This window comes from Gobio gobio (genome assembly GCF_949357685.1).
Source record: "Gobio gobio genome assembly, chromosome: 6".
Classification (NCBI taxonomy): Eukaryota; Metazoa; Chordata; class Actinopteri; order Cypriniformes; family Gobionidae; genus Gobio; species Gobio gobio.
In genome coordinates, this window is record NC_137102.1 from 9,041,724 (window position 1) to 9,068,558 (window position 26,835).

Consider the following 26,835-nt stretch of genomic DNA (forward strand, 5'->3'; position numbering starts at 1 on the left):
ATGGACATTATCGAAAAGAGAATAAACAGCATTGCGAATGAAGCCGGAGAGGCGCTGGTTTCAAAAGAGATTGAGGAAATACGTCGGTAAGAAGTTGTTTCTGCTCTCTTGCAAACAAGCCCGACACAAGATCAACTTCGGCTAAGGTTTTCTGGTGAACAATGCCGCATTTTTCACTAGGGTAGGATCTGAACTTAATTTCACCTCACGACCTGTCTCTCTTCAGGTATTCTCTGTCCAATCAGTTGAGGACAGGTTTTTTTGGACAAGATGCCTGTGTCCAAACGGACGAATCAGAGCTGCCAAATATAAAGATTCTCGCTGCCGACACTGCAGCTCTTATGAAGGTGTGTATCCGCTACCTTTAGATGAATAGCCAGTCCCTTGTCGTCAGTTTAGTCTGTTCATAGCACTTAATATGAAGCAATCTGCCATCAATCAATCAGCAGCCATCTTAAAAAATGCAAGTTTGTCTTGCCTCAAAAAAGACCCGCGGAAAGCTGATACTTTGTCAGTGCATTCCGCTAGATATACTCAGTGAATTCATTCATGCTGCTGGCTTTTCATCTTATTAGTTCAAGATTCTTCTAACTTCAGCTCTGAGTGGCCTCACTGTGGGCTGCCTAGGTCTCCTGCTGAGAGGGCATATGGTGGCTTTGTGGTGAAGAACAGTGCCTTCACAAGGAATCCTCTAGCCTGCAGAGTTAAACATATTGATTAGCTTGCAGCCGAATAAACGCTCTACTAAATGCATGCTCTAGTTCCATCACTCACAGTGATATCCTCTACAATATTGTGTGGCAGCACAACAATAAATGCATTCATTTGTAGTTGGGAGTTTTTTATTTCCTACCTAAAGCAAGATATTCCGTGCTAAGTAATATGTTTTCAAATATTTGATTTTATCTCAGGAAATGCACATGCTAAAAGAAGACACTGAGAAGAAACTGAAAATGATCGGTTTTCAGTATGAGACCAAACTTCAGGAAGAATCGGATGCTCTTTATACAAGGATGAATGATAAAATCAAGAATTTGGAAAACTACTACAAAGAGGTTTGTATTCAACTTTCATCAATAAATTTGTCTTCACAATTGATCTTCACTTCAATTTGGTGTCCGTTTTATTTGAAGAAATTATCAGTTCTCCGGAGAAGCTATCAGCAGCAGCTCTCTGATGCTATGCAGGTGATCAAGGCCAGCTATAAGGTAAGCTTTTAGGGATTATGGAACATCAACAAAGATATTAACAAAATTCACAATCTCACAATTTCTTAAAGAATCAGGAAGACGAGGATGTGACTGACGGAAGAGTGAAGGACCTTCTGAAGGAGCTTCAGGAGAAGAACATGAAGATTGAGTGTATAAGTGAACAGCTGAAGAAATATGAGGTACAGACGCACTGCCATTCACACAGAAACACAATAGCGTTTCATTTGTTGAACTATAGGCCTGAGTGTGTATAAATATCTACATGAAGAAGTCATGGAGAAGGACCAGTAAGAGCAATGAGGGAATACGAACAGAATGTTGTGAACGTTTGCTCAAAATACATGTAATGCATGCGAAGATCTTTTGAAATAAGTTTCTAATGCTCACCAAGGCTGCATTTATTTGATCATTAACACAGCAAAAACACTAGTACTGTGAAATACGATTGCCAATTTGCCGTCAAAAAAAGTTTTCTATTTGAATACATTTTTAAATGTAATTTATTCCTGTGATGTCCAAGCTGAATTTTAAGCAGCTTTTTTTTTTTTTGAGGGCAGCTTTTGCACTGAAGCATTACTTGGCCAGTAGTGCATTTATCACTAATGATGTCAATATGATTCATGATTGCTTAAATGTCATCAAGCGTGTGTTGATATTGACCAGCAGGATGGTAATTATTGTTTAGTGGCCTGCTCTATTATGGCCTGAAGTGCACTTGGGAGTGGCCCGGCCCCATGGCTATAAACGAATAAGCAGGTTCTTGCGTTCCACAAAGTGAAATCAATTACTCACCTTCATGCCCTTGCAAAAGGGGTTTTCATGCAACATGAATGAGCTATCAGGTGCCAATAAGTGAGGTGTCTATTATTAGCCTTTTTAATAGGCAGCCCCTCTCACTCCGTCTGAGAGAGTTATCTCTCACCCTCAGCGTCTAAGCTCTGTCCAACCAAAACGGCTGCTTGTGTAGGCAGATGGCCGGGAGAACGGCCATACAAAACCTGCCACTCAAAGTGTAACAAATGAGCGCAGCCCGGCGGAGTTGAGCTTTGTTCATTGTGCTAATGAGAACTCTCACGCCCACAGGAGAGATGCATGGCTAATCACCTGTAGTTCTGTTACTACAGCAGATGGTGGAGCCAGAGTTAAAGGTTGGGGTGTTCAGACAGGGCAGAAAGATGTTCCTTGGAGTATAATCTTTTTTTTTCCTCTTTGAGGAGGAAAAATTAGGTTCAGTAACTATAAATGAACCCATAGGTTTACTATCCCCGCCACTTCCTCACAGTCAACAGTAGAGGATGACGACGAAACGGGGAGGGAAGGATGAAGCGACCACCCTGCATTGCGTAATATTTCTGTCATGCTGGATGCATCGATGTCCATTCCTATTAGTGATAGAGTAATCCTCTAGTCCATGACATGTACATCATCATCTGACCGTCACACTCGGGGAGTCACATTCATAACACATGGCTCTGGGATTAAATCTGTAGTAAGCAACCGGCAACCATATGCAAGAAGGATGCATTTATTCGGTGTGACTGAAATGGCACCATGACTATCCCGAACGTGACAAAAAAGGAAAATCATCAAACGTCGAATAAACTTATTGCAATCAAAACCTCTTTATGATCACAATTTATTTTCCTTATGAATGAGAGAGAGAGAGAGAGAAAAACAGAGTGAAGAAAGTGAAAGAAGAAAATCCTTTGAAAGCCTTTGAACGCCTGCACAATCTTAAGTGTGACAGGCATGCAAAAGCCCTGTTAATGTTCGGGGCATGAATGGTTGCTGCGGTACAAAGTAGAGGGCCAACTGCGTGGATATCACAGGAACCTGATGGGCTCCATGCGGCTCCCAGTCTGCAAACTTCAGCGCGCTGACATGTGATGTGATCCTGGTGACACTGGCAGCGCTGCTACTGAGGGACAGCACAAAGGCAACAAGCCCCCCCGGGAAACTGTGCTCTCTGCGAACCCCCTGGGGCTGCTCAGCCATCCTCCAATCGCCCCCCTCACACCCTGGCTCTGCCGAGCTTGTTAGAAAGCAGAGCCCAGACTGTGGGTGGATAGGCCCCAGCTGCCTTCCTTGACTTCCAGAATAAATTGACCTGAATGACAGGGGCACACAAACAGTATGATATGTATTATTCCTGTCAATAAAAATGTCCCCATGAATTATGGGCTTTGTATGTAATGTACTGCCGTCTTTCTTCCGGGCAAGAAGAAAAGGCCGAAAGAGAGAAGAAGAGGAAAAAAAAAGAGATTGCCCTCTTCTAAGTGTGTTTGCTTTTTTGTTTCTCGCTTTTTATTATTCAGGGGGAAATGGTAGGAGGCAGAAAGTTGTACGATTGCTTTGTGCCTGAATGGCACTCATATTTGCCACGCAGCTTGAGCGGCGTGGCTTTTGTTTTGCGCTGTAAAGGCAAAGTTAAAAAGGACTTGTGTCATTTTTCAGATCGGCACCGAGGGAGCGGAGGACCCAGAGAAAAGCAGACTGAAGTCAGAGAATGAAAAGCTAAAAGATAACATTGACTTGTTGCACGTCGAGCTGGAAGAAATTCACAGAGCCCTGGAATCCAAAGAGCAGAGTCTGGGTAACATGTCATGTTTTGGCTTGTTTTTTGCTAAACCACACACACACACACACACACACACACACACACACACACACACACACACACACACACACACACACACACACACACACACACACACACACACACACACACACAAGTATGTTTCATTTTTTTTCCAGTAGGTTTTGGGACATAAACAAACATCCCTTATTTGTCCTGGTGTGTGATGTTGTTAGCATTTAGAGCACAATGTTTGAGGACACTTGTCAGACCATAGCTATCATCTCACACTCTGTGGGAGTCTGTGAGGAGAAAGCAAACACAAGACAGGTGTATTCTCAAGGGTCAGGCCCTTTATCGCTCATAGTGTTTGATATTCATTCATTGCTTATGTAACTTTGATAACCGTCTGAATTTTTTACGCCACTGTTTTTTCTGATTACGTTATCTAGTTTTGAAATGCTACAAAACAACACACCATTTGATTGGAACATAAACTCCTTTTATGTATCGCCATTCAGAATGTGAATAACCATCTGCTAAAATGTTTTGCATTGGCTGTGACTAAAGATAAGAGCTGTCCAGGTCTTAAGTCTCTCTATGGAAATAAAAGCACTTGGGCATTAACACACACTTGGCCCTTGAACTTAGTGGTTTGTGTTTGGTCAGTGCATGTGAGTGGACGTGTCAACAGCATTGCACCAGGTCAGAAGCTTGTCAGGACCCTGAGCCAGAACAGGTCATGCAGGCCAGGACTGGGCTTCAGTCCACTGACCCAAGACGCAAAAGATGAACAAAGACAAGTGGATGTCCTGTCGTTGTGCTCCTGACATCAGCCTTTGTTTCTCTTCTAGATATTGTCCTTTTTAAAAAAACAAATGTTCTTACTTTCTTCTGTCCATTGCTCTGAATTTAGCACAGTTGAAATCTGAGGCGGGCGACAGCAAAAAGGCCCTTCAAAAGGTATTTTATAGTACACAAAGAAGATAAATCCTAATATAACGCCCTAATACACTTATTGCATTTGTTTTATTTATAACATTTTCATTTATTTCAGTTGACAAGTGAACATGAACAACTGAAAATGCAGTTAAACTTTGAGAGAGAAAGTGGCAGTGAAAAGGTGAGATTTTCTGTCTTTTTTTTTTTTTTTTACTTTTGTTAAAGGAAAATTCTGGTTAAAGCTCAAAAGGCAGCATTTGTGGTAGAACGTTGATTGCCTTGAAATTAATTTCAAACTGGCTATCGTTTCCTTTTAGAAAAAGCTATTATAATTTTATATTATATTATAATACAATAGAAGTAAATGGATCCAATCCGTAACCATTAAAATACTCAGCTACAAGTCATAAGCAAAATGCAGTTAACATGATTTTTTTTGTGAAAAAAAATATAGTTTACTAACGTTTTATATACAAATTAACAACGTTGTTGCCATGTACAGTTGCAAGAAATCTTGCAGAATCTGTGAAAATGTGAATAATTTTAACAAAATAAAAGAGATCATACAAAATGCATGTTGTTTGTCCTGAATAAGATATTTTTCATAAAAAATTTTTAACATATAGTCCACAAGACAAAAAAATTGCTGAATTTATTAAAATAGTCCCGTTCAAAAGTTTATGAACCATTGATTCTCAATACTGTGTGTCGTTCCCTGGATGACCCAAGGCTTTTTTTTTTTTTTTTTTTTTATAGTTGTTCCTGAATCTCTTGTTTGTCTTGAGCAGTTAAACTGCCCAATGTTCTTCAGAAAAATCCTCCAGGTCCTGCACATTCTTCAGTTTTCCAGCATCTTTTGCATATTTGAACCCTCTCCAGCAGGGACTGTGTGATTTTGAGATCCATCTTTTCACACTGAGGACAATTGAGGGACTCAAACACAACTACTAAAAAAGGTTGAAACATTCACTGATGCTCCAGAAGGAAACACGATGCATTAAGAGCTGGGGATGAAAACTTTTGTCCAAAATGTCCAAATATTTCTTATTTTGTTTAAATATCTTTTTTTTTTTTATTTAGTACTGCCCTTCAGAAGCAACAGAAGATACTTGCATGTTTCCCAGAAGACAAAATGAGTACAATTTACCTTGATCTTCAAATTCAATAGGTTTTCACCCCCCGGCTCTTAATGCATCGTGTTTCCTTCTGGAGCATCAGTGAATGTTCCTTTTGATGGATCTTAAAATCATACAGTCACTGCTGGAGAGGGTTCGAATATGCAAAAGATGCTGGAAAACTGAAGAATGTGCAGGACCTGGAGGATTTTTCTGAAGAACATTGGGCAGTTTAACTGCTCAGGACAAACAATGACTCGTGAACAAGCATCACAAAACAATAAAACAGCCGTGGATCATCCAGGGAACAACACGTATTGAGAATCAATGGTTCATAAACTTTTGAACGGGGTTATTTTAATAAATTCAGCAATTTTTTTTGTCTTGTGGACTATATGTAAACATTTTTTTTTATATAAAATATCTTATTCAGGACAGTACTAAATAAAAAAAATAACATGCATTTTGTATGATCTCTTTTATTTAGTTAAAATTATTCACATTTTCACAGATTCTGCAAGTGGTTCACATACTTTTTCTTGCAACTGTAAGTTTAATACGTTTTAGCAAAATAATTATTGTAAGAATTATTTTAAATCTTCAAATGACTGGCCCCATTCACTTCCATTACACACATATTGTTTTTCTTGTTCCTCCCAGGAAATAAATCTTCTTACCAGAAATGGTTACTGTGTGACATCTAAGATAAATAGGCCAGCATATGTCAGGTTTGCAGCCCAGACAATGTTGTCCCTCATAATTTTGCATGTTTTAATCGTGTGTTAGCTTTATGAGCAGAGAGAAGCATGCCAGCGGAGCAAATTACCATGAATTAAATACTATGCAGCAACTGGTGCATGAGGGAGCACTAAATTATTTTATGATATGTGATCAAGCACAGCTGAGGATATCCAGCATCAAGCTGACATCGTAGCATGTTGATTTTGGTAAAACATTTGGCGAATGGACGTGGGGCAGCGTTTTTGACATGTACTGATATAGTATTGTTTATTTAGTGTTTTATCTTTTGTGCAGTAAAGATGAAGTGTGTGTGAAGTAGCACTGCATGGTGTTAAGATTGGGGCCATGCCAGAGTTTATATTATTGCACTACAGTAAGAAACCATGTGGTCCGAGTGCTTTGTAGTGCATTTTGAATACGCTCTAAGTTGGACTGATGCCTTGTATTCATAAGTCCTGAACTCAAATGTCAACCTATTGCTTTATTTTACCACCAAAACCTTTAAATACAATATGAATTAATTTCAAATAATTTCAGAATGCAGAATTTACATTCCTAAAATACAGACAAAATGTGGTTAGCAAGTATCATTTTACACAGCATTTGATTTTGCAGTTGATTGCGAGGAACAATATGCACCAAGTTTGCCACACAATGGCTAGAATTAAAATATGAACACAGAGGACAACGTAAAAAGAGTGTGAAAGACTCTATGGTACTCAGCCATTGAATCCGGCCACACAGAATCTAGGAGGTTAAAAGTCTCCCTCTGGCCTTGCAGGGTTGCTGGGAGACAAGCAGCAAGGGTCCTGTCAAAGCTGGCATAATTTACCCCGCAATCAAACGCTCATATTAGCACAGCTCTTCAGCAGAGTCAAGAAGAGTATGCATGCAGTATGCAAACAGATGTTCACTTAGTTTATATATTTATTTTAAATAGGTTTTTTTATGCATTAAACTAAAGCAAATGCTCATTACAAGACCATACTTCCCACTGGCAATGAAATGATTAAATAAAGGGCGAAAAAAAAGCAGAATAATAAAATCATTTAAAAATGTGTTTTTATTTATTGTTATTACATACAGTATATTACATAGCTCACCATTGAAAAATGAAATTAATTGTTGAAATACATAAATAAATAAACAATAAACTAAAGTTCTGCAGTGAAGACATTTTTTTTATTTGAATATTTTTAAATTTGTATTGAATATATTGTTATTATGCACATTTGTGTAATTTAATATACATAAATATGGTAAGCAGGTTTTAATCTTTTTCTTTTTTAAAGTGCTTTATAATAGAGAGGCGTATTAGTTTCAGGTCAATAATGTTCTTCCGGCTCTTCACATAATACTGAGTGGACACAAAACCTGGTAGGACCAGGAAATAGGCTAATGGAGCAGGTGGTGGCCAAACACACTCCATGTAGAAAGCCTGGTTAAAACCACTAATGAAGACCTCCTTAATGTTGTTTGAGCCACCAGGAGAAAAGGATTATCCATATTTAGTGTAGCAGTTCAGATTGGCTTCTTTTCAGTCTTGCATCCTTTGTTGAGCCGCCCCTTTGTGCTTTGACTGACAAACTCAATGTTAAGGTCTTGCGTGGTCTCTATGCATAAAAATGTAAAGTAAAAAATGACATTTCGAAAAAACAAAGTTTTTTTTTTCTCCACTTTATTTTGGTGACTTTGATCAATGGAGCAGAAAATTTGTTTCCATAGCCAAAGGGCTGCGGGAAAGACCTATAATGAGAGGCTGAAGCCCAGGCCACAGTGGAGTGTGAAGCTCAGCTGGGTGTAAGCTTCGCCTCTGTGAAAAGACACCCAAATGAATGGCCCATCGACCACATAACTGCACTTGTCATCAGCACCATTGGCTGACCACTCTTGAAGTTTTAACCTGGGTGTACTCCTAAAATCCCAGAACCTTTGGGATGGTTGCGAGTAAAGCCGGGTGCAACACTGCGATTTCGGCCACGAAATTGAGCAAATCCTAAAAGATTCCTCTGATCCTAGGCTAAAATCTGAAGTCTTTGATCGTTAGTTTGACGATTAATGACCGCTGCGATCACAATTCACCTCAGACAATGTCAGAAGATTTGGCGCACGATCCTGCAGTGTGACTTCTCCTACGACGACCGTCAAATTATCTTTGTTTTTCAAGACAAACTATGACCAAAATGAGCGCTAGAGATTTCTTTGTAGCCACCATTTCAATCCCGCGTGTAATGCAGCTCACTGTCACCGAACGCGTCATTGAATGATGATATAAAACTCTGGACGAGTTTTCTTGCGTGCGTCCGTTTTTAGCACACCTTGACTATCGTACAGTCTGACACTAATGACAACTTAGATCTTACAGTGTGACATGGCTTACATTGGGGATCATGTTCATACAGTCTGACAAGGAACAATCGTAAAGGACTATTATAAATCGCACAGTGTGCACCCGGCTTAAGCGAGCTATGTGAAGTCTCTCTCACTGTCTGCTCTTGTTTGTGAGAACTTTTTTTATTTTCTTTTACAGATAAAACAGTTAAAAGAGGAGATAAAGAAAGAAATTGCATGCATTGAAGCTTCACGCCTGAAGGAGGTGAGTATGAGACGCAGCTGAACACATGCTCAGATACGGCACGGACTTGACTCAAGTCCTATCTGTCTCAGGATGTTTGGAGGTCTTGAACTCTTGACCAAAGGACGGTCCCTCCATTACCCCAGACATCAGCGTCCTAAAGCAAAGACGGAGGATAAGGTGCACACGCAGTGTCTAAGTCATATCGATTTTAGCCATGAGTCTGTGGTTAAAATTCAACCCGTACCAACAGTGAAACGCATTCATTAACAGCCCGAGTGATGGATGGCAGCTCCCTCTCCCTCTGCCAAGTGCAGATCTTTTTCTTTTTCATGAAAACATATCTTAAGTGCCTTTTCTATCACAGATGTGAATTACAACCTTGCTAAGTTAAAATTCTTAATTCAAGCTATTAATGCTCATCTACACTACTGTTCAAAAGTTTGGGGTCATTAAGATTTAAAACAAGTTTTTAATACTTTTATTCAGCAAGGACACATTCAATTGATCAAAAGCGACAGCAAAGACTTTTATGTTACAAAGAGTTCCCTTTCAAATAAATGCTGTTCTTTTGAACTTTCGATTCACCAAAGAATCCTGAAAAAAGATTTTAGCAGCACAACTGTTGTCAACGCTGTTTCTTGAGCACCAAATCAGCATTTCAGAATGATTTCTGAAGGATCATGTGACACTGAAGACTGGAGTAATGGCTGCTGAAATGTCAGCTTTGTCATCAGGGATAAATCACATTTTAATATATATTAAAATAGAAAACGGTTACTTTAAGTTGTTAAAATATTTTACAATATTATTGTTTTACTGTGTTTTATAAAACATGCAGCCTTGGTGAGCTTAAGAACAATTTTTTCAAAAATATTAAATCATATTACCGACCCCAAGTGTTGTAGTCAAGACCACCTAAACCAAGACCAAATCATGACCAAGAGCAGCGTGTGCCGAGACCAAGACAAGACCAGACCAGACCAGCACTCCGTAAATTCATCTAAAAGATCCATATCGACTGCCTGAGAAATGTCTTGTATTTAATAAATAAATACCATTAGAATAGTAAAACACTATAGCACTGTTCCCAATCAAATCACTAACAATAAAATTCATGGCACAGAAGTTTCATCTGAATTGGTAAAATTACACCTGCATAAATAATGTTCAGATTAATTTAACATTAAAACATTAACATTATTTAACAGTCACAGAATAATTTATACCGAAATGTTGCCGAATTGGCAACGACACAGTTTAAAATGTGTCATTTAATATTAACTTCTTGTATATTGAACGTTTGTATGAATCAATATAATTTGCAATCACGCTTATATTCATGAAAACAGCTCTCTTACTCTTGTGATATTGTTTAATTGTATTCTATGTTATATAAAAAAACTAAATCTAAACCCAGCAGCACAGTAACTAAAGAAATCACATTATAAAGAAGTTATTAATTGCATTTTAAGCAGCAAGTTTTACATCAAATCACATTAATGATGGTAAATCAGTCAATGCACTGGCAATTTAGTAATATCGTTGTGATCTTGACTGGTCTTGAGATAAAATCACGAGACCAAGACAAGACCGAGGTGAAATGCAGTCAAGACCAAGACCTTAAAAAAATGGTCTTAAGACCGGTCTCGAGACCAAGACCAGTCTTGAGTACTACAACACTACCAAACCCAAACGATAGTGTTTAAACTGTCATAGACACGCATTGATGACTTATTATATTATAATTTATGTTATATTAGTTATATTATACGTGAAACATTATTTTATACTTTATGTATATATAAAGTTATATATAAGTTATTTGATATTTTTATATAATGCTATTTCCAGTGCTTATCATACTAAATAGACACGCTATAAACTATTATTGTAGATGATCCTTTATAAAAATGGCCATAGCATCACGGCTTCTTACATATCCTATTTACTTGTTCATGGCTTTTTAAGGGTCTGTTTTAATGGTGGGTGGGTGCACTGGCGTTAGTGTGTGTGTGGGTGTGGGGGGGAAGGCTGGCGTTAGTGTGTGTGTGTGTGTGTGTGTGTGTGTGGGGGGGGGGGGGGTTGGGTCAGGATGATGACTCTGTCAACAGTGTGACCGCATAGAGGCGGCCGAAGAGGTGGCCAGTGTGAATCTGGCCTCAGCGCCTAGGAGAGGGTGGAATGTGGCATGCAGCTGACACAACACGGTGACAGGCTGGAGTGGGTGATGGGGTACAGCTGAAAAAAAGTGGACAATAAGCCCGGTTTAAAGTCCACTTCATAAAGGGCACCCTTACAATGAGCTTGGCCACTGTGGCTAGTTATTATGGAAATGTGTGGAACTCTTATCTTTTTTTACAACGCCCAAGCCTCGATCTTAACTGGCACGTGCCTGGCCCTGTATAGACAGTGACTCAAACTTAGATACAATGCTCAAACTGTTTGATAGTTCTATAAACATGTGGTCTGTGCTTTAATGATAAGAAGCACTATTCTTCAAAATCATGTCATTTTAAATAATGTTTTTTTTGGTACCTTTTCAAAATACACCCTAAACACAAAAGTTTAGGTTCAGGAAGTTTTTTTTTTAATCTTTCAAATGAATTAATACTTTTAACATGGATGCATTAAATTAATCAAAAGTGATATTAAAGACATATAATGTTTAAATGTTTAATGTTAAATGTTTAAAATCTTTCTATTCATCAAAGAATACTGAAAAACAATTCAGTTTCCACAAAAAATCTCTCCACAACTGTTTTCAATATTGATAATACGAAATTTGTCCAAAAATATGTCTCATTATTACAGTTTTTACGGTATTTTGATAATTTTTTTAATCTTACTGACCCCAAACTTTTGAATGGTAGTGTACATGAAATGTATCAAAAATGTTCAGAAGGTTATTCTTCGGTTTAATGTGCGATTATTCATTATTTAATGTCTAAATTATATATATGTGCATCTGCATCCATCAAACTAGTAAAGAAACAGACTGAAGTGTAACATGCCTTCATTTGTGTTCATTCTCAATGTAGAATACTTTATGAGGCCTTACACAACTCACTGTTGTATTGTCACAAATCAACACCTACTCCTTTTTGCAAACAATAGGTCTTTGAACAATCTGGCAAGGAAACTTTTTTTTTTCCCATTCTCTTTTTTTCTTTGGTTAGGATGAAAGAAAAAGGGTGGACTGACATCCTTTCTGTGTTGGGTTAGACTAACAACACACTCTGCGCCCACTCTTACTAAGAGAAACTTAAATAGGCACTCCCACGTTCTGTTAGGCCTTTTTGGGGGAACACGGGTGGAAAAGTGGATGTCCGAGCTGACCTCAGGTGACCTGACCTTCACACTGCTCTGAACGTATGCACTCAATCAGCCAACATGACATTCCACAAAGCTGTGTCAAGCCTTGATTGGACATGCCACACAAAGTGGACATTTGGTGTTAAAATGACCCTTTGTGAGCGACGGACTGATATAATGACACGCAGAATATGGCCCTCCATTTAAATCTTCATTGGAAAAACAGATAAAACTTCAAAGCCATTTCTTTTCTTCTGAGCTGAGGTGAACAGGCACATGAAACGTGTTGCTAGATTCAGTGGATAGTTCACCCAAAATTGAAAATTCTTTCATCATTCACTCACTATTAAATTGTTCTAAACCTGCTATAAGCTCTCTTTCTTCTGACAAACACAAAAGATGATGTTTTTAAGAACGTTGGAGTCCAAACAACATTGGACCTCACTGACTTACATTGTATGGGCAAAACACACTGAGACATTTATCAAAATTTCTTTTTTTGCGTTTCATTGAAGAAAGAAATAAAAAAAGGCCTGAGGTAACCACAGATTTCACCAGCTCCGGTTTGGACCAACAACTCTGACTGATAGCAGAATATTGCAACATTAGAACATGCACTTTTGTGAAGTGCTAAACAAATACACTGAATTTAATTTAATTGAATACAGGTTGAATAACATACTGTACTGTAAGGGGGAGTAAATTATGACAGAATTGTAATTTTTGGATGAACAAGTGCTTTAAAGGGGTAGTTCACCCAAAAATGAAAATTTGATGTTTATCTGCTTACCCTCAGGGCATCCAAGATATAGGTGACTTTGTTTCTTCAGTAGAACACAAATGAAGATTTTAAACTCTAACCGTTGCAGTCTGCCAGTCGTATATTGTTGTGAATGGTAAATGGTAACAAAATCTATGAGAGTAAAAAAACATCCACAGACAATCCAAATTAAACCCTGCGGCTCGTGAAGACACATTGAGGTCTTAAAGGTCCCATGGCATGACATTTTCATTTTATGAGGTTTTTTAACATTAATATGAGTTCCCCTAGCCTGTATATGGTCTCCAAGTGGCTAGAAATGGAGATAGGTGTAAACCGAGTTTTGGCTGTCCTGCTCTGCCTTTGAGAAAAGTAAAAGATCAGACGAGCTGATCTGGAATCTTCCCTGAATGTCGTCATACGGGGAAAGGTTACCTCCACTTCCTCTGCTTTACCCGCCCAGAGAATTTGGAGAAAATGGATTCAGTTTATTTTAGTCGCAATGTCAGCACAGGCATTACAAACAGACTTTTACCATATGGATTCGACAGCACCGCCACAAACAGTGAGTAACAGTGTTCATTAATGCCTGATCTGTGATCAGTGATTTCTGATGTGTAGCTAATCATTCAAGTTCACTCAGACTTTCTTTCTAAATCGTTTAATACTGTTTGTGGATCAGTGAATCAAGACTAAACAATCAACTTCGCATCGTTTCTGTTAGTAGCATGAAACAAATCTGTTATTTAAAGTGTGTTAAACTACAGTGAGCGATCCAAAACACTCTCTTTATAATGTTCGTAGCTGTCAATCACACATCGCGAATGTGTATCTGCACACTCGTCCAAACTGCCGTTATAAGGAATGACGCTGATATGCTGCACAACGAAGCTCTTACTGTATTCCCGTCGATGTCGTGTTTGCTGTTAGTTGTTGTCAAAGCATTTTGTTCGAAAAATAGCGTTGCAATGACGAGATCACTACATTCACGCGATCAACAGACTGCTCAATGCTCATCACTGCAACCGTTCATGTGATGGGAAAAGATCTAAAAAAAATGCTATAATCAACACTTTCACAATTCGTTAATCTCGACAGCTGTAATGGTTAAAAAAACATAGTAAAAGTATTCGAGAGGGGTTCCACATGTTACAAAGTTTGTAGAATAAGGAGGACGACGACAGGGTCTGGGACTCAAGTTTATTCAGAACTCTCAGATACGAACAAAATAAACTTGCGCTCACAGCGCTCTCAACAACTCAGTACAATATAACTTTCTCTGCAATCTTTCTCCAGCTCTCCGTCTCTCTGGTCCACATGCAGTCCGTCTCTCTCTCTGGCAGTGCTTGCATGCAGAACTCGCTAAACCACGCCCCCTCCGCCATATAAACTAATACTCATTTCAAATGCAATGATGTCAGCCAATCACAAAAGTGGGCGTTTACACTGAAGTCTCACATCCTTGAAACAGAGCATTCAAGCCAGAGGGCTAATATCAAGTTTTAAAAAATGCCTTTATTTCTAAATTATGACATTTTGTGATGTAAAAATCATACTAACAATATAAGTACATCATAGGAAACATTATAAAATAATTACAAAAAATGGTTTGTGCGAGAAACTCTAAATTTGACTTTCTCAGTTTGTGTAAATCCACTTGGGGTTCAGAGTATTTATTTTTTCCCACATTAATTGCACACTTGTCTAGTACAATTATGTAGTTTTGTTTCATTAATACAGTGTATACTTTTTTCTTGATTTACCCCAAAAGAATGGAAGTGAAATGTGACAACATGCCCCGTAGGTGGGGTACATTGTAACATGTGGTGGGGCACAATGTAACATGACCAAATAACAGCTTAAAATGTTATCTGATATAATCAAAAAAATATCCAAGATAAACTAAAATATTTTGTCAACAAAATACAATTATTAACTTTAAAATAAAATAATGGCATTTTTTAATCATTAAAAATATAAGCATTTTTGAGTTTGACTACAAAAACATCGCTAAATACAGCTATACAGCATAGTTCAAAACATAATAATAATTAATAGTTTCTGAACATTAACTCTCAGTCATTATTCACCCTTTTCTCATGGTTTCTCAAAAGAATTCATAAAAGTATAGAATATAATAGGGTAGTTTTAATAGGGGCTCATTGTAACGCAGTGTTACAACACACCCCACCTGCACAACTGGGATGTAAACCGCGGTTTGTGTCTTCTGCTGGTTAGGTCAGCATTAAAGAACCATCTCAACTGTTAAATAACAGATATAAGATTAAAATAATATCAGAATTGTCTTATTTTAAATAAACACAAAAAACAGAGATGAAAACTAAACTTAAGTAAGAAATTTACTTTTGCTATGGTTAAATACATGTTCAGTAATATCTTCCAGAGATTTTTAATTTTGGCGCAATTTTTTCTCTAAATAATGTTGATATGGCAACTAGTAAATACACTAACTCATCCTGGCATGTGTGGAAAGGGTTAAAACATGCGCGTTACAACTAACCCGCGTTAGGTTGTGCCCCGCGCTCCCCTACTGTTCGGTTTCTTGCACAAACCGAACGTTTCGTGTCTTAAGACTGTCGTCACGAGCCACAGGGTTTAATTTGGATTGTCTGTGGATGTTTTTTTTACTCTCATAGATTGTTACTATTCACCATTCACAACATTATACGACTATCACACTGCAACGGTTGGAGTTAAAAATCTTCATTTGTGTTCTACTGAAGAAACAAAGTCACCTATATCTTGGATGCCCTGAGGGTAAGCAGTTAAACATGAACATTCAAAGACACAAAAGTAACATTTTATTTGTAGTCCTTTATTGACATGCAGTTACTATACAGAAATGCATCATTGTCATTTGAGTACATGTTTGTGATTTTCCCATTGTCAGAAAGCTGCCATTGAAATTGAGAAGCGGAAGCCAGCAGAACCTACAACCTTGGAGGTAAGCTTTTCTTTGTTGAAGTAGCATACAAGCATCCATACACTTCTCTGAATCTTAGCATTCTTTTTCTTTCAGCTTCTTGGGGATACAGAGCTGGTTCAAAAAATTACAGAACATAGAAAGAATGAAGCACTGCTGAAAAAGGAGATCGAAAGGTATAATGAAACTTTGAAAGAGATCAATCCTACAGTACTTGCTCTTTCCACTGCCCTTTGTTGTTCTTATTGTTTTTAAATGTTATCAGGCTCAATAAGCAGTTGTGCATATCCAATCAGGTGTGGGAAAAGAAGTTTGAGATTTTAAGACAGAGGTACACCATAAAGTTTTATAACTCCAATTTTTGTTTCATTAGGCTCTAAGAGCTCTGCTACATTGACTATTTCTCTCTTAAGTTTCCATGCCATCAAGGATGAGATGTTTTTACGGCAGACGTTGCAGCGGCAGGAAGCCATTCTACACAACGCCTCAGTCAGCTTTGCGGTTAGTAGCTTTTCTGAGAGCGATACAGTTTGGTCCACTTTGAATCAATATGCCCTCCCATGATATTTACACCAACATGTCTTTTTCTTCATCAAAGCTGATCTTACCACTCTGAAAGAGGGAAGGAGCTTTAATCATGTAACCCTTAATGAAATCTGCACCTGTGGCCTGTCCCGCACACACACAGAGCACATATACAGTAGAGGTTAACCCAGAACAGACTTCAACAGGTGCACGCCCATTAAGCCCCTCATCTCTGGCCTCAATTGGTGAAGGCTGATGAATATGCATAAGTTTTGTTTTTGTTTTGCTCTGCACCCCACACCCCATTTAGAAGGCGAACAAACACCCGCTTGTGCCGGATGTCATTTATTAAACAAAAAGTGCACATGAAAACAGCCGAGAATGCCTTAATAGAGACATGTACTCAATGTTTGCCATTATATATGTTATTTTTGTTGTATATACAATACCGTTCAAAAGTTTAGGGTTAGTAAGACTTTAAAATATGTTTTAAAATGTAATTTAGTCACGTGATGGTAAAGCTGTATTTTTAGCAACCATTACTCAGTCTTCAATGTCACACCATGCTGATTTGGTGCTTAAGTAACCTTTCCATATCCATGTTGAAAACAGTTGTGCTGCTTTTTTTGTTGTGAAAACTTGAATTCTTTGATAAGTAAAAAGTTCAAAAGAACCTTTTTTTTAAATACATTTTGCAACATTATAAATGTCTATACTGTCACTTTTGACCAATTTAATGCATCCTTGCAGAATAATCGATATTAGAAAAATAAAACTACTCATATTTCAAAATGTGAAGCATGCGGTGAGTTTGATGGGGGGGAATTGAGAATGATTGGGGGAAAGTCACGTGAGAGGAGGCAATGCCTTCATTGCGCTATGATTAGATATGATCGGTTATGATTGGTTCACGCAATAAATCCCACCTTTTGATGTCGCGTGCGTTCTCGAATCTGCCTGAATGAAGACAATGATGGTGTTAAGGGGAGGACTATTTAAAAAGTAAGAAAACAACTCAGCCACTTAGATATCACCGATTTATGTCACGTCAAAATCAAACTTGAAATGGCCTGAAAAAACATGATGACTGTGGGGGTTTTAGTGAGCAATCAGCTTGGGGAAATTAAAAGTGCATCTTCATGTCTGTGAGTGTGTGTACAAGCTTGATGACTGCTGAAAATAGGTTGACTATTAAAAAGAAAAGCTGAACATTAGTTCACAAATTATATATATATTGTTTAAATTGTTACTGCCTATAGTTATTATTTTTGAATACATGTAAAAATGCATAAAAACACTTAACTTGATGATTTATACTTGGTTTTAATAAATAGAACTTTACATAGTTGCTGTAAAAATAGTATTGTATTTTGTCTCTTTTTTATGTAAAGTTTATTTAACCATATATAGGTTAAATATATGGGGCTGTCAACATTAACGCGTTAACGCCATAGATTGTAAAAAAGTATGGACGTAGTGTCCGTGACGTCACCCATAGGATTCTGAAGAGCAGTTCTGAAGCGTAAAGTAGGGTCGAGCTGGCCGTTGCCATCTTGGCAGCGCGTCATCGCACGTCACTCCCGGATAACAGAATACGGGGCAAAGAGGCAGGACGTGGGCGGAGCTGAAATGACACGATGACTAACACACAGCAGACAAACGGCCATCCACCTGTCACTCAAAGTTACCATGCCCCTAATTATGCAGAACTTTAAGGCTTTATATAATGTGAACGAATGAGTTATAAAAAAATTCACCCCCCTCACTGTTGTTATGAAGGGAAAAATTTGATATATAGACCAAAACCACAATTTGTACCAGGTTGTAAACATGTTTTTTTCTGCTGTAAAGTTGGGCATTTTAACATGGTGCTCAATGAGATTCTGCTCCATTCTGGAGCTTGTCTCTAGTGGCCAGTCGAGTAATTGCAGTTTATGTCACTTCCATATTGGCTTCATGATAAACTGGGGGAGGTTGCCGTTTGGTTAACGCTTGTGATAAATTCAAAATCCTTATTGCATGTAAAGCATGTAAAATTGCATCAGTAATTTCTGTCACGCAGTTAGATGATCTTAGGGGCCATTGACACACCGTTTTCATCTAAAAATTGAAAACTTTTTATGCGTCTTTTTATGCATTCATTTACACGACAACAGCATTTTTTTGAGGACCTGAAAATGAAAACTTTTGAAAAGTATTGTTTTTGAAAACAACACCTTTTTCTCCGTGTAAACTCTACAAAAACGCCAATTTGTGAAAATGGTGACATCATGCACATGCGTATTATGTGTTCAGTCTATAGGTGCGTAGTTTTTCTTTTACAAAATATCTGTATGTGAGAAACTTCTCCCTTTTTAATAAAATGTTGTCATGTAAACGTACCATTAGAATTCGGGAGTTTATCACACTGAGCATCTACAATGGCGCAAGCGCCTGTAAACCTGGTAAGTGGAAATTTCTTTTCTAACCCTTTAAGCTGATTTCACTTCAGATCATTTTGAAGGTATGTTTACACGACAACAATGTACTAAAAATGGAAACGTTGTTTCATTGATTGTTTTGTGTACAGAGGACTTGTCAAAACCATCCTGTTCACAAGGATCTGTGAAAACGACTAAAAACGCTGTGCCAGGCCAGTAGTCAATGTCACTTTGTAAAGAAACATCAATCGCCTCTAGCCTTAAAGGGTTAGTTTACACAAAAATTTAAAATTTGTCATTATTTACTCACCCTTGTGTTGTTCCAAACCCGTAAAACCTTTGTTCATCTTCGGAACACAAATTAAGATGTTTTTTGTTGAAATCGGAGAGCTCTCTGAACCACCCATAGGCAGCAACGTCATTGCTACTTTCATGGTTCAGAAAGGTAGTAAAGACATCGCTAAAATAGTCCATGTGACTCCAGTGGTTCAACCTTAATGTTATGTAGCGACGAAAATTCACCCCCCTCACTGTTGTTATGAAGGGAAAAATTTGATATATAGACCAAAACCACAATTTGTACCAGGTTGTAAACATGTTTTTTTCTGCTGTAAAGTTGGGCATTTTAACATGGTGCTCAATGAGATTCTGCTCCATTCTGGAGCTTGTCTCTAGTGGCCAGTCGAGTAATTGCAGTTTAAGTCACTTCCATATTGGCTTCATGATAAACTGGGGGAGGTTGCCGTTTGGTTAACGCTTGTGATAAATTCAAAATCCTTATTGCATGTAAAGCATGTAAAATTGCATCAGTAATTTCTGTCACGCAGTTAGATGATCTTAGGGGCCATTGACACACCGTTTTCATCTAAAAATTGAAAACTTTTTATGCGTCTTTTTATGCATTCATTTACACGACAACAGCATTTTTTTGAGGACCTGAAAATGAAAACTTTTGAAAAGTATTGTTTTTGAAAACAACACCTTTTTCTCCGTGTAAACTCTACAAAAACGCCAATTTGTGAAAATGGTGACATCATGCACATGCGTATTATGTGTTCAGTCTATAGGTGCGTAGTTTTTCTTTTACAAAATATCTGTATGTGAGAAACTTCTCCCTTTTTAATAAAATGTTGTCATGTAAACGTACCATTAGAATTCGGGAGTTTATCACACTGAGCATCTACAATGGCGCAAGCGCCTGTAAACCTGGTAAGTGGAAATTTCTTTTCTAACCCTTTAAGCTGATTTCACTTCAGATCATTTTGAAGGTATGTTTACACGACAACAATGTACTAAAAATGGAAACGTTGTTTCATTGATTGTTTTGTGTACAGAGGACTTGTCAAAACCATCCTGTTCACAAGGATCTGTGAAAACGACTAAAAACGCTGTGCCAGGCCAGTAGTCAATGTCACTTTGTAAAGAAACATCAATCGCCTCTAGCCTTAAAGGGTTAGTTTACACAAAAATTTAAAATTTGTCATTATTTACTCACCCTTGTGTTGTTCCAAACCCGTAAAACCTTTGTTCATCTTCGGAACACAAATTAAGATGTTTTTTGTTGAAATCGGAGAGCTCTCTGAACCACCCATAGGCAGCAACGTCATTGCTACTTTCATGGTTCAGAAAGGTAGTAAAGACATCGCTAAAATAGTCCATGTGACTCCAGTGGTTCAACCTTAATGTTATGTAGCGACGAAAATACTTTTTGTGCGCAAAAAAACAATTTTTTCAACAATTTCTTCCCGTCGTTCCCGTGTCATTCTCCTACGCTATTGATTTAGTAAATACAGTGCAGCCCTTCCGAGTACGTCAGAACGCCGCCTTATCATTGGCTGACGCTGTTTGCGTGAGCAACACAACGCATGTGTGTGATGCTGACGCAGGAGCTGGCCACCGTTCTGCCGTAGAACTCGGAAGCCCTGTGGAATAAAGTCGCTATTTTGTTTGTCTTCTGCACACAAAAGGTATTCTCATCGCTTCATAATATTAAGGTTCAACCACCGTACCTTTCTGGGCCTTGAAATTTGCAATGATGTTGCTGCCTATGGAGGGGTCAGAGAGCTCTCTGATTTCATCAAAAATATCTTCATTTGTGTTCTGAAGATGAACAAAGGTCTTCCGGGTTTTGAACGACATGAGGTTTAGTAGTTAATAACATAATTTTCACGTAATACACATGCGAATGACATCACCGTTTTCACAAATTCTCAGACCAACTTGTCTAAAATGTAAACAAGCTCTTTGCTGTTGCACTGTACACATACTATACACAGTGAATTCTGAAAAGTTTTTTCTGTACTCAGTATCTACAGACCGCAGAACTTTGTGTGGCCTTCAGGTTAGCTCAAGAACAGTGTGTAGAGAGCTTCATGGAATGGGTTTCCATGGCCGAGCAACTGCATCCACACCTTACATCACCAAGTGCAATGCAAAGCTTCGGATTTAGTGGTGTCAAGCACACCACCACTGGACTCTATAGAGCAGTGGAGACGTGTTCTCTGGAGTGACCATTCATGCTTTTTCTGTCTGGCAATCCGATGGACGAGTCTGGGTTTGGCGGTTACCAGGAGAACGGTACTTATCTGACTGCATTGTGCCAAGTGTAAAGTTTGGTGGAGGGGGAATTATGGTGTGGGGTTGTTTTTCAGGGGTTGGACTTGGCCCCTTAGTTCCAGTGAAAGGAACTCTTAATGTTTCAGCATACCAAGACATTTTGGACAATTTCATGCTCCCAACTTTGTGGGAACAGTTTGGGGATGGCCCCTTCCTTTTGCCAGGCTGTTGTTGAAAATAAGAACTTGTTCTTAAGTAACTTGCCTGGTTAAATAAAGGTTAATAATACTTTTTCAACATGACTGCGCACCAGTGCACAAAGCAAGGTCCGTAAAGACAGGAATGAGCGAGTTTGGTGTGGAGGAACTTGACTGGCCTGCACAGAGTCCTGACTGATTAATATGGTAAAATATGTTGAAAATTGATTTATGAGACATATGAAATGGTCTTCATTGCTTTAAGGCTTTCATGATGGGTTTTTTTTTTATCATGCAGTCCTCATTAGTTGAAAGGTTAATATGTTTTCATTTTTCATGTTTCGTTTGGAGTTTAGCAAATCTCATGACATATAATAACGTATAAAAACAACTGCATCTATGAGATGTCTGCATTAATAAAGTGAAACCAACATGTGCATATGATAAAATGTGTCTTTTTCTTGTAGATGGATGCTCCTTGCTCACCACAGCAGAAGAGTCCAGCAGATGATACTTTTAAAAGTTTATACCCAAACAGCAGCAAAGTGGCTCCTTTGGTAAGGAACCTCCCAACTGAAACTCTTCTGGTTTTGGTGTGATGGACTTTGTAGCTTAAATGTCCCTCTGCTGTAAGCCACGGATAGGTGCTGGAGGCCAGCAGAAAAGGGACAGAGTCGTGGACATCAGCCTACAGAGTGAGAGCGGTGCAGGTGCTCTCCGTGGACTAGGTTAGTCCATGTCAACCTGAAAGAGATAACACAGACAAGTAACTAAAAGATCTCATTTAGCTTGATTACAGTTGTATGATAGCATTAACACCTGTCCTCAAATTGACCACATCAGAAAAGACACGTTTATAAAGTGTTCAAAGATACTGATTTGGCCAAACACATCATTTTGAAAGGCTGCCTTGTGCACTATTATCATATTAGCACTGACACATGAGGAGTAGCAATGAGAAATGACGGAGAGAGTTGTCTTGCCTCAGCTACTTTTTAATCTCTCTTTTGCCTATTATTGACTTTCTGATGATTGGGATCTAGGTTAATGAGCTTAGCAGGCATGACTTGGCTAGATAACTAAAAGACTTAATACCCTCTGTCAATATGGAAGCTCTCAGACACAAATATCCGATGCACAGAAGCTAACTAATCAATCTGCCCAAATTACACCGCTGTGCTCTCGGTGGATTTCAACAGGCCAGTAGTCATAGACAATACATGTGTGTTATTGGTTCTGCATTAGTTATTTTTATTGCAAATGAATGTTTTATTTAATAGATAAATATGTAGCTATTTAAATTACATATACACACTACCGGTCAAAAGTTTAGGGAAAAAAAAGCAAAAGAGGCTGGAAAGACATTTATAATAAAGACTAAAGAATCCTAAAAAAGTACCCATATTTCCACAAATACTGTTTTCTACATTGATAATAATAAATGTTTCTTGAGCAGCAAATCAGCATATTAGAATGATTTCTGAAGGATCGTGTGACACTGAAGAGTAACAATGCTGAAGATTAAGCTTTCATAATCATTTTTTTACTGTATTTTTGATCAAATAAATGCAGCCTTGGTGAGCATGTATGTATATGTGTGCATGTAACTGAATATATATAAGCAGTAAATATAAAAGAAGGATATGTCTGACCCTCTGTATATTTGCTTAAGTACTCGTGAAAAGCCTTGTACTTGCAGCCTGGGCTCTGGATAGAGACGTCTACAGGCCACTGCAGTAGTTTATAGTTGGGTCAGCATGAAGGGGGTCACTGGTCCTCTGTCCAGAGGGCCTGGCCAGTGACCTCTACAACTGCTAGCCGGCCCCTGTCTAAACCACGGGAATCTGGTCCATACATCACCACTGACACCCAATAATTGAGACACTGGAGATAAGGCACCGGCTACTGAGGGTCTTGACACTTGGAAAGAGTCGGCAAACATTGTTGTCACACAGCAGATGATGTTTATTCAGTGTGTCACCAATCTAAGGTGGTGTGGATAATTTCAAGTCTGCACTTTTACAAGCTTTTATTTGGACATCCGAGCCCAGGCTGGCTGTCTGTCTGAGTGGTCTTGTTAGCTGAGCCGGAATTTTTATTAATGAATATTGTCTAAAAATGTATCTGATTTAAATGCCAATATGTTTGATTAAGGAAAATCTTACAATATATATATTTTAAACACTATCAAAGAGAGTAAAATCCCACTTTTTTCTCAGATATTTAAATGTTCCCTTTTTAATACGGCAAGAGCATGGCTTCAAAGTCATTCGGCAAGTGATCAAAAGAAGGGGGACAAGACTGCTTGGACGCAACCATAATACATTTTTTCCCCTTTTTGTTCATGAATACGTCTGGTCCATATGCTTTTCTGCAGAACTATTTGAAAGAGGCATTTACAAACCCAGGCCCACCACATTAAACTCTATAACAATCTTCATTCATGGTAACTTATCAGACTCAATTAATCAACCTCAACAATGGCAATTCTGATGTGTTCAAGCAACCTGAAAGGCCTAGGTCAGCACTAGGGCAGTCCTGAGCTTGGCTTTTTTTTCTGCACTTAAAACCGCGTATTCTGCCATCAGCAATTATTAAGGCTATTTCGATCTCATATTCAGACCCACCCCCCAAAAAAATAAGAAAAATAAAATGTCTTGAGAAAAACAAACAACTTTCAAAATGAGTTTTTGTTTTTCCTTTTTTTCCTCTAAAAGGCTACAAAGCCCTGCAGTTGATAAAAAGCCTCTCAGTCAGTCTCAAAAGAGCATGTCTTCTCTGCTGCAATGTGAATGGTATTGTTATGGCTATTCCAGTGGGCTGAAAAGGGGTAACCACTGGTTTGATTCGGTTACACGGTGTGGTTAAGTTCTCCCTCCCACCGCCTTGGTGTCTATGGAGGGTCCATGACCTGTTTTGAAACGGCCAGGGAAATGTCATGTTGCCCCTCCCATGGGCAGTACTCACATTCACTTGATTGGTACAAAAAATGACTTGGGATGGTAAAAACCACAGTTCCTGCATCACAATTTATAGGTGCTCTAATATCAATGAAATGTATGATTTACTAGTGATATTCAGTTATGCGGCCGTTAATACTATGCACTACCTTTTCGATTATTTTGTAGAAGTTAAACTTTATTATTTCAATTGGTACTGTTGATCTAATGTATAAGATTTCCTTTGCGTTTTGAAGCTTTTTGCTAAAGTAAGTGTTTTATTTAATTGCAGATTCCCACGTGGCCCTTGCAGATGAGGAAGATGAAGTGTAAACTGGAGATCGTTCTGTCTTCTAAACAGGCAACCACACTAGATCGAAGCACACTATAAAACACACTAGGGGTTTTGATTTAAATATGTTAGATATGGCACCAAGAACGATAATTGTTCTGTTTATTCTAAGCGTTCTGCAGTTATGTCGCCTAGTGCTTTAAATGCTCTTTAAAGCAGGATGGATTCTGATTGGCTGTCAGTGTTTTAGCCATCAGCTGGTGATAGTTGTGGTATGGACCCTGCTATTTTTGTTGTCTTGACTATGGTATGATAGTCAGATAATATAATTTTTTTTTCTTTATAAATCAGAAATAAAACCCTTAATGCTTTCGTTTGAATTGTTTTTGATCCGAAGAAGGAAATGCCTAGTTAGAGTGAAAGAAGAATTCACAGTCTATAATTATATTTATGGATATTTACCTGCAACCGTACACAATAAAGCATTTGCACATTGATTCCTACTCCATACAAAAGCCGATTCATTTTGTCAGTGAAGATATCACGGCACTCTACAGTGCGTTTGAACTTTTTTGGCACGTTTTCAAGCAAAGCAAAGAGAAAACTTCCAATCTCTTTAAGTAAATTCATTCGATTTCCCCCATAGTGAAGCCACACAGAGCTCCCATTAAGAGAAAACAAAGGCTATCATGACTTTAACTGACTGTAATTGACTGTGCTGTGAATGGACTCAGTCTACTGCAGCTCTTAAGCCTGAATGCTGTTGGAGAGGTGCAGACATGAGTAACTGTATGCATTCTTCTGCCACAGTAAAGAGTGCTCCAAGAATGGTCTTTCGCTTTCCGCATGCCGCATACAGCACAAAACCAGCGGAATGCACAGCTTTGGAGGCCATCTCAATGGCTGTGAAGCCGAACAATAAGATCTTGGCTCTCGAACCCATTTCAGTCTTTAGTCTTGCTCTGCCCCCATCGCTTTCGCTCGCTCTTTATTTTCCCTTCTTCGCACTGTACAGAATAAATGATCATAGAAATGCCCACTGCTTTGACGTTTTATCGCATTGTACATGCTTAAGATTTAATTTTACTATCGCCCATAGACTGAAATGTAGTACCATTGACCTTCTAAATCTCTAGAGCAGAGCGGTTTGGCTGGTAGCTGTGGTGTTCTGTATAAACGGTGTCCCTCTGTGGCAAACCCCTGCAGAGCTGTTCTCCAAACTCTGGTCTCACCAGACCCCACTGACCCTCCGGGACAAGCTTAGAATCAATTACCAATTTCGCCTTTAACTATCTGTCATGTACAACGGCTGGTTATTGGGTTATGACTTGATCAGCCTGATCACTGTGCCGTGACCCTTTTCTCAGGGATTATGTGATTATGGTCTAATTCCTTGTAATCTTCCACTAACTGGTCCATTGCCAGAGTCACAAAACAACTTTTCCATACTGCTGTGCTACTGAACAGACCAGCATGGTCCGAACTGCTTGCAGCCTAGTTACCATAGAAACTACTATAAGATGTCAGATATATATCATTAGCTAAAACAATCCCAGGAGGGGGTATCGCACTAAAGTTGTTTGCTACTTTCACAGGGTTTCAGGCTCAGGTTGTAAAACAACAAAGTGGAATTTTAGCTGAACTCCAGAAATTAATTAGTTTCATTAGTTGGTAGATAAATGGCGATGGCTGGTGTGTTGGATTCCAGCAGAGTTTCACCATAGAGGG

The 26,835-nt window shown here is 38.5% G+C and overlaps 1 protein-coding gene across 1 annotated transcript; it reads left to right on the forward strand.

Annotated features, from left to right (window-relative positions):
* cUnh10orf67 (chromosome Un C10orf67 homolog) lies at positions 1-25,148 on the forward strand (the record flags this gene model as incomplete). Its single annotated transcript, XM_079819451.1, has 16 exons — positions 1-86; positions 227-347; positions 912-1,055; positions 1,134-1,208; positions 1,280-1,390; positions 3,666-3,804; positions 4,703-4,749; positions 4,844-4,909; positions 9,115-9,180; positions 16,146-16,199; positions 16,275-16,354; positions 16,444-16,509; positions 16,592-16,679; positions 22,344-22,433; positions 22,511-22,604; positions 25,108-25,148. 16 exons carry the CDS (start codon positions 1-3, stop codon positions 25,146-25,148), a joined length of 1,368 nt encoding a protein of 455 aa, XP_079675577.1.
* Between the last annotated feature and the right edge of the window lie 1,687 nt (positions 25,149-26,835).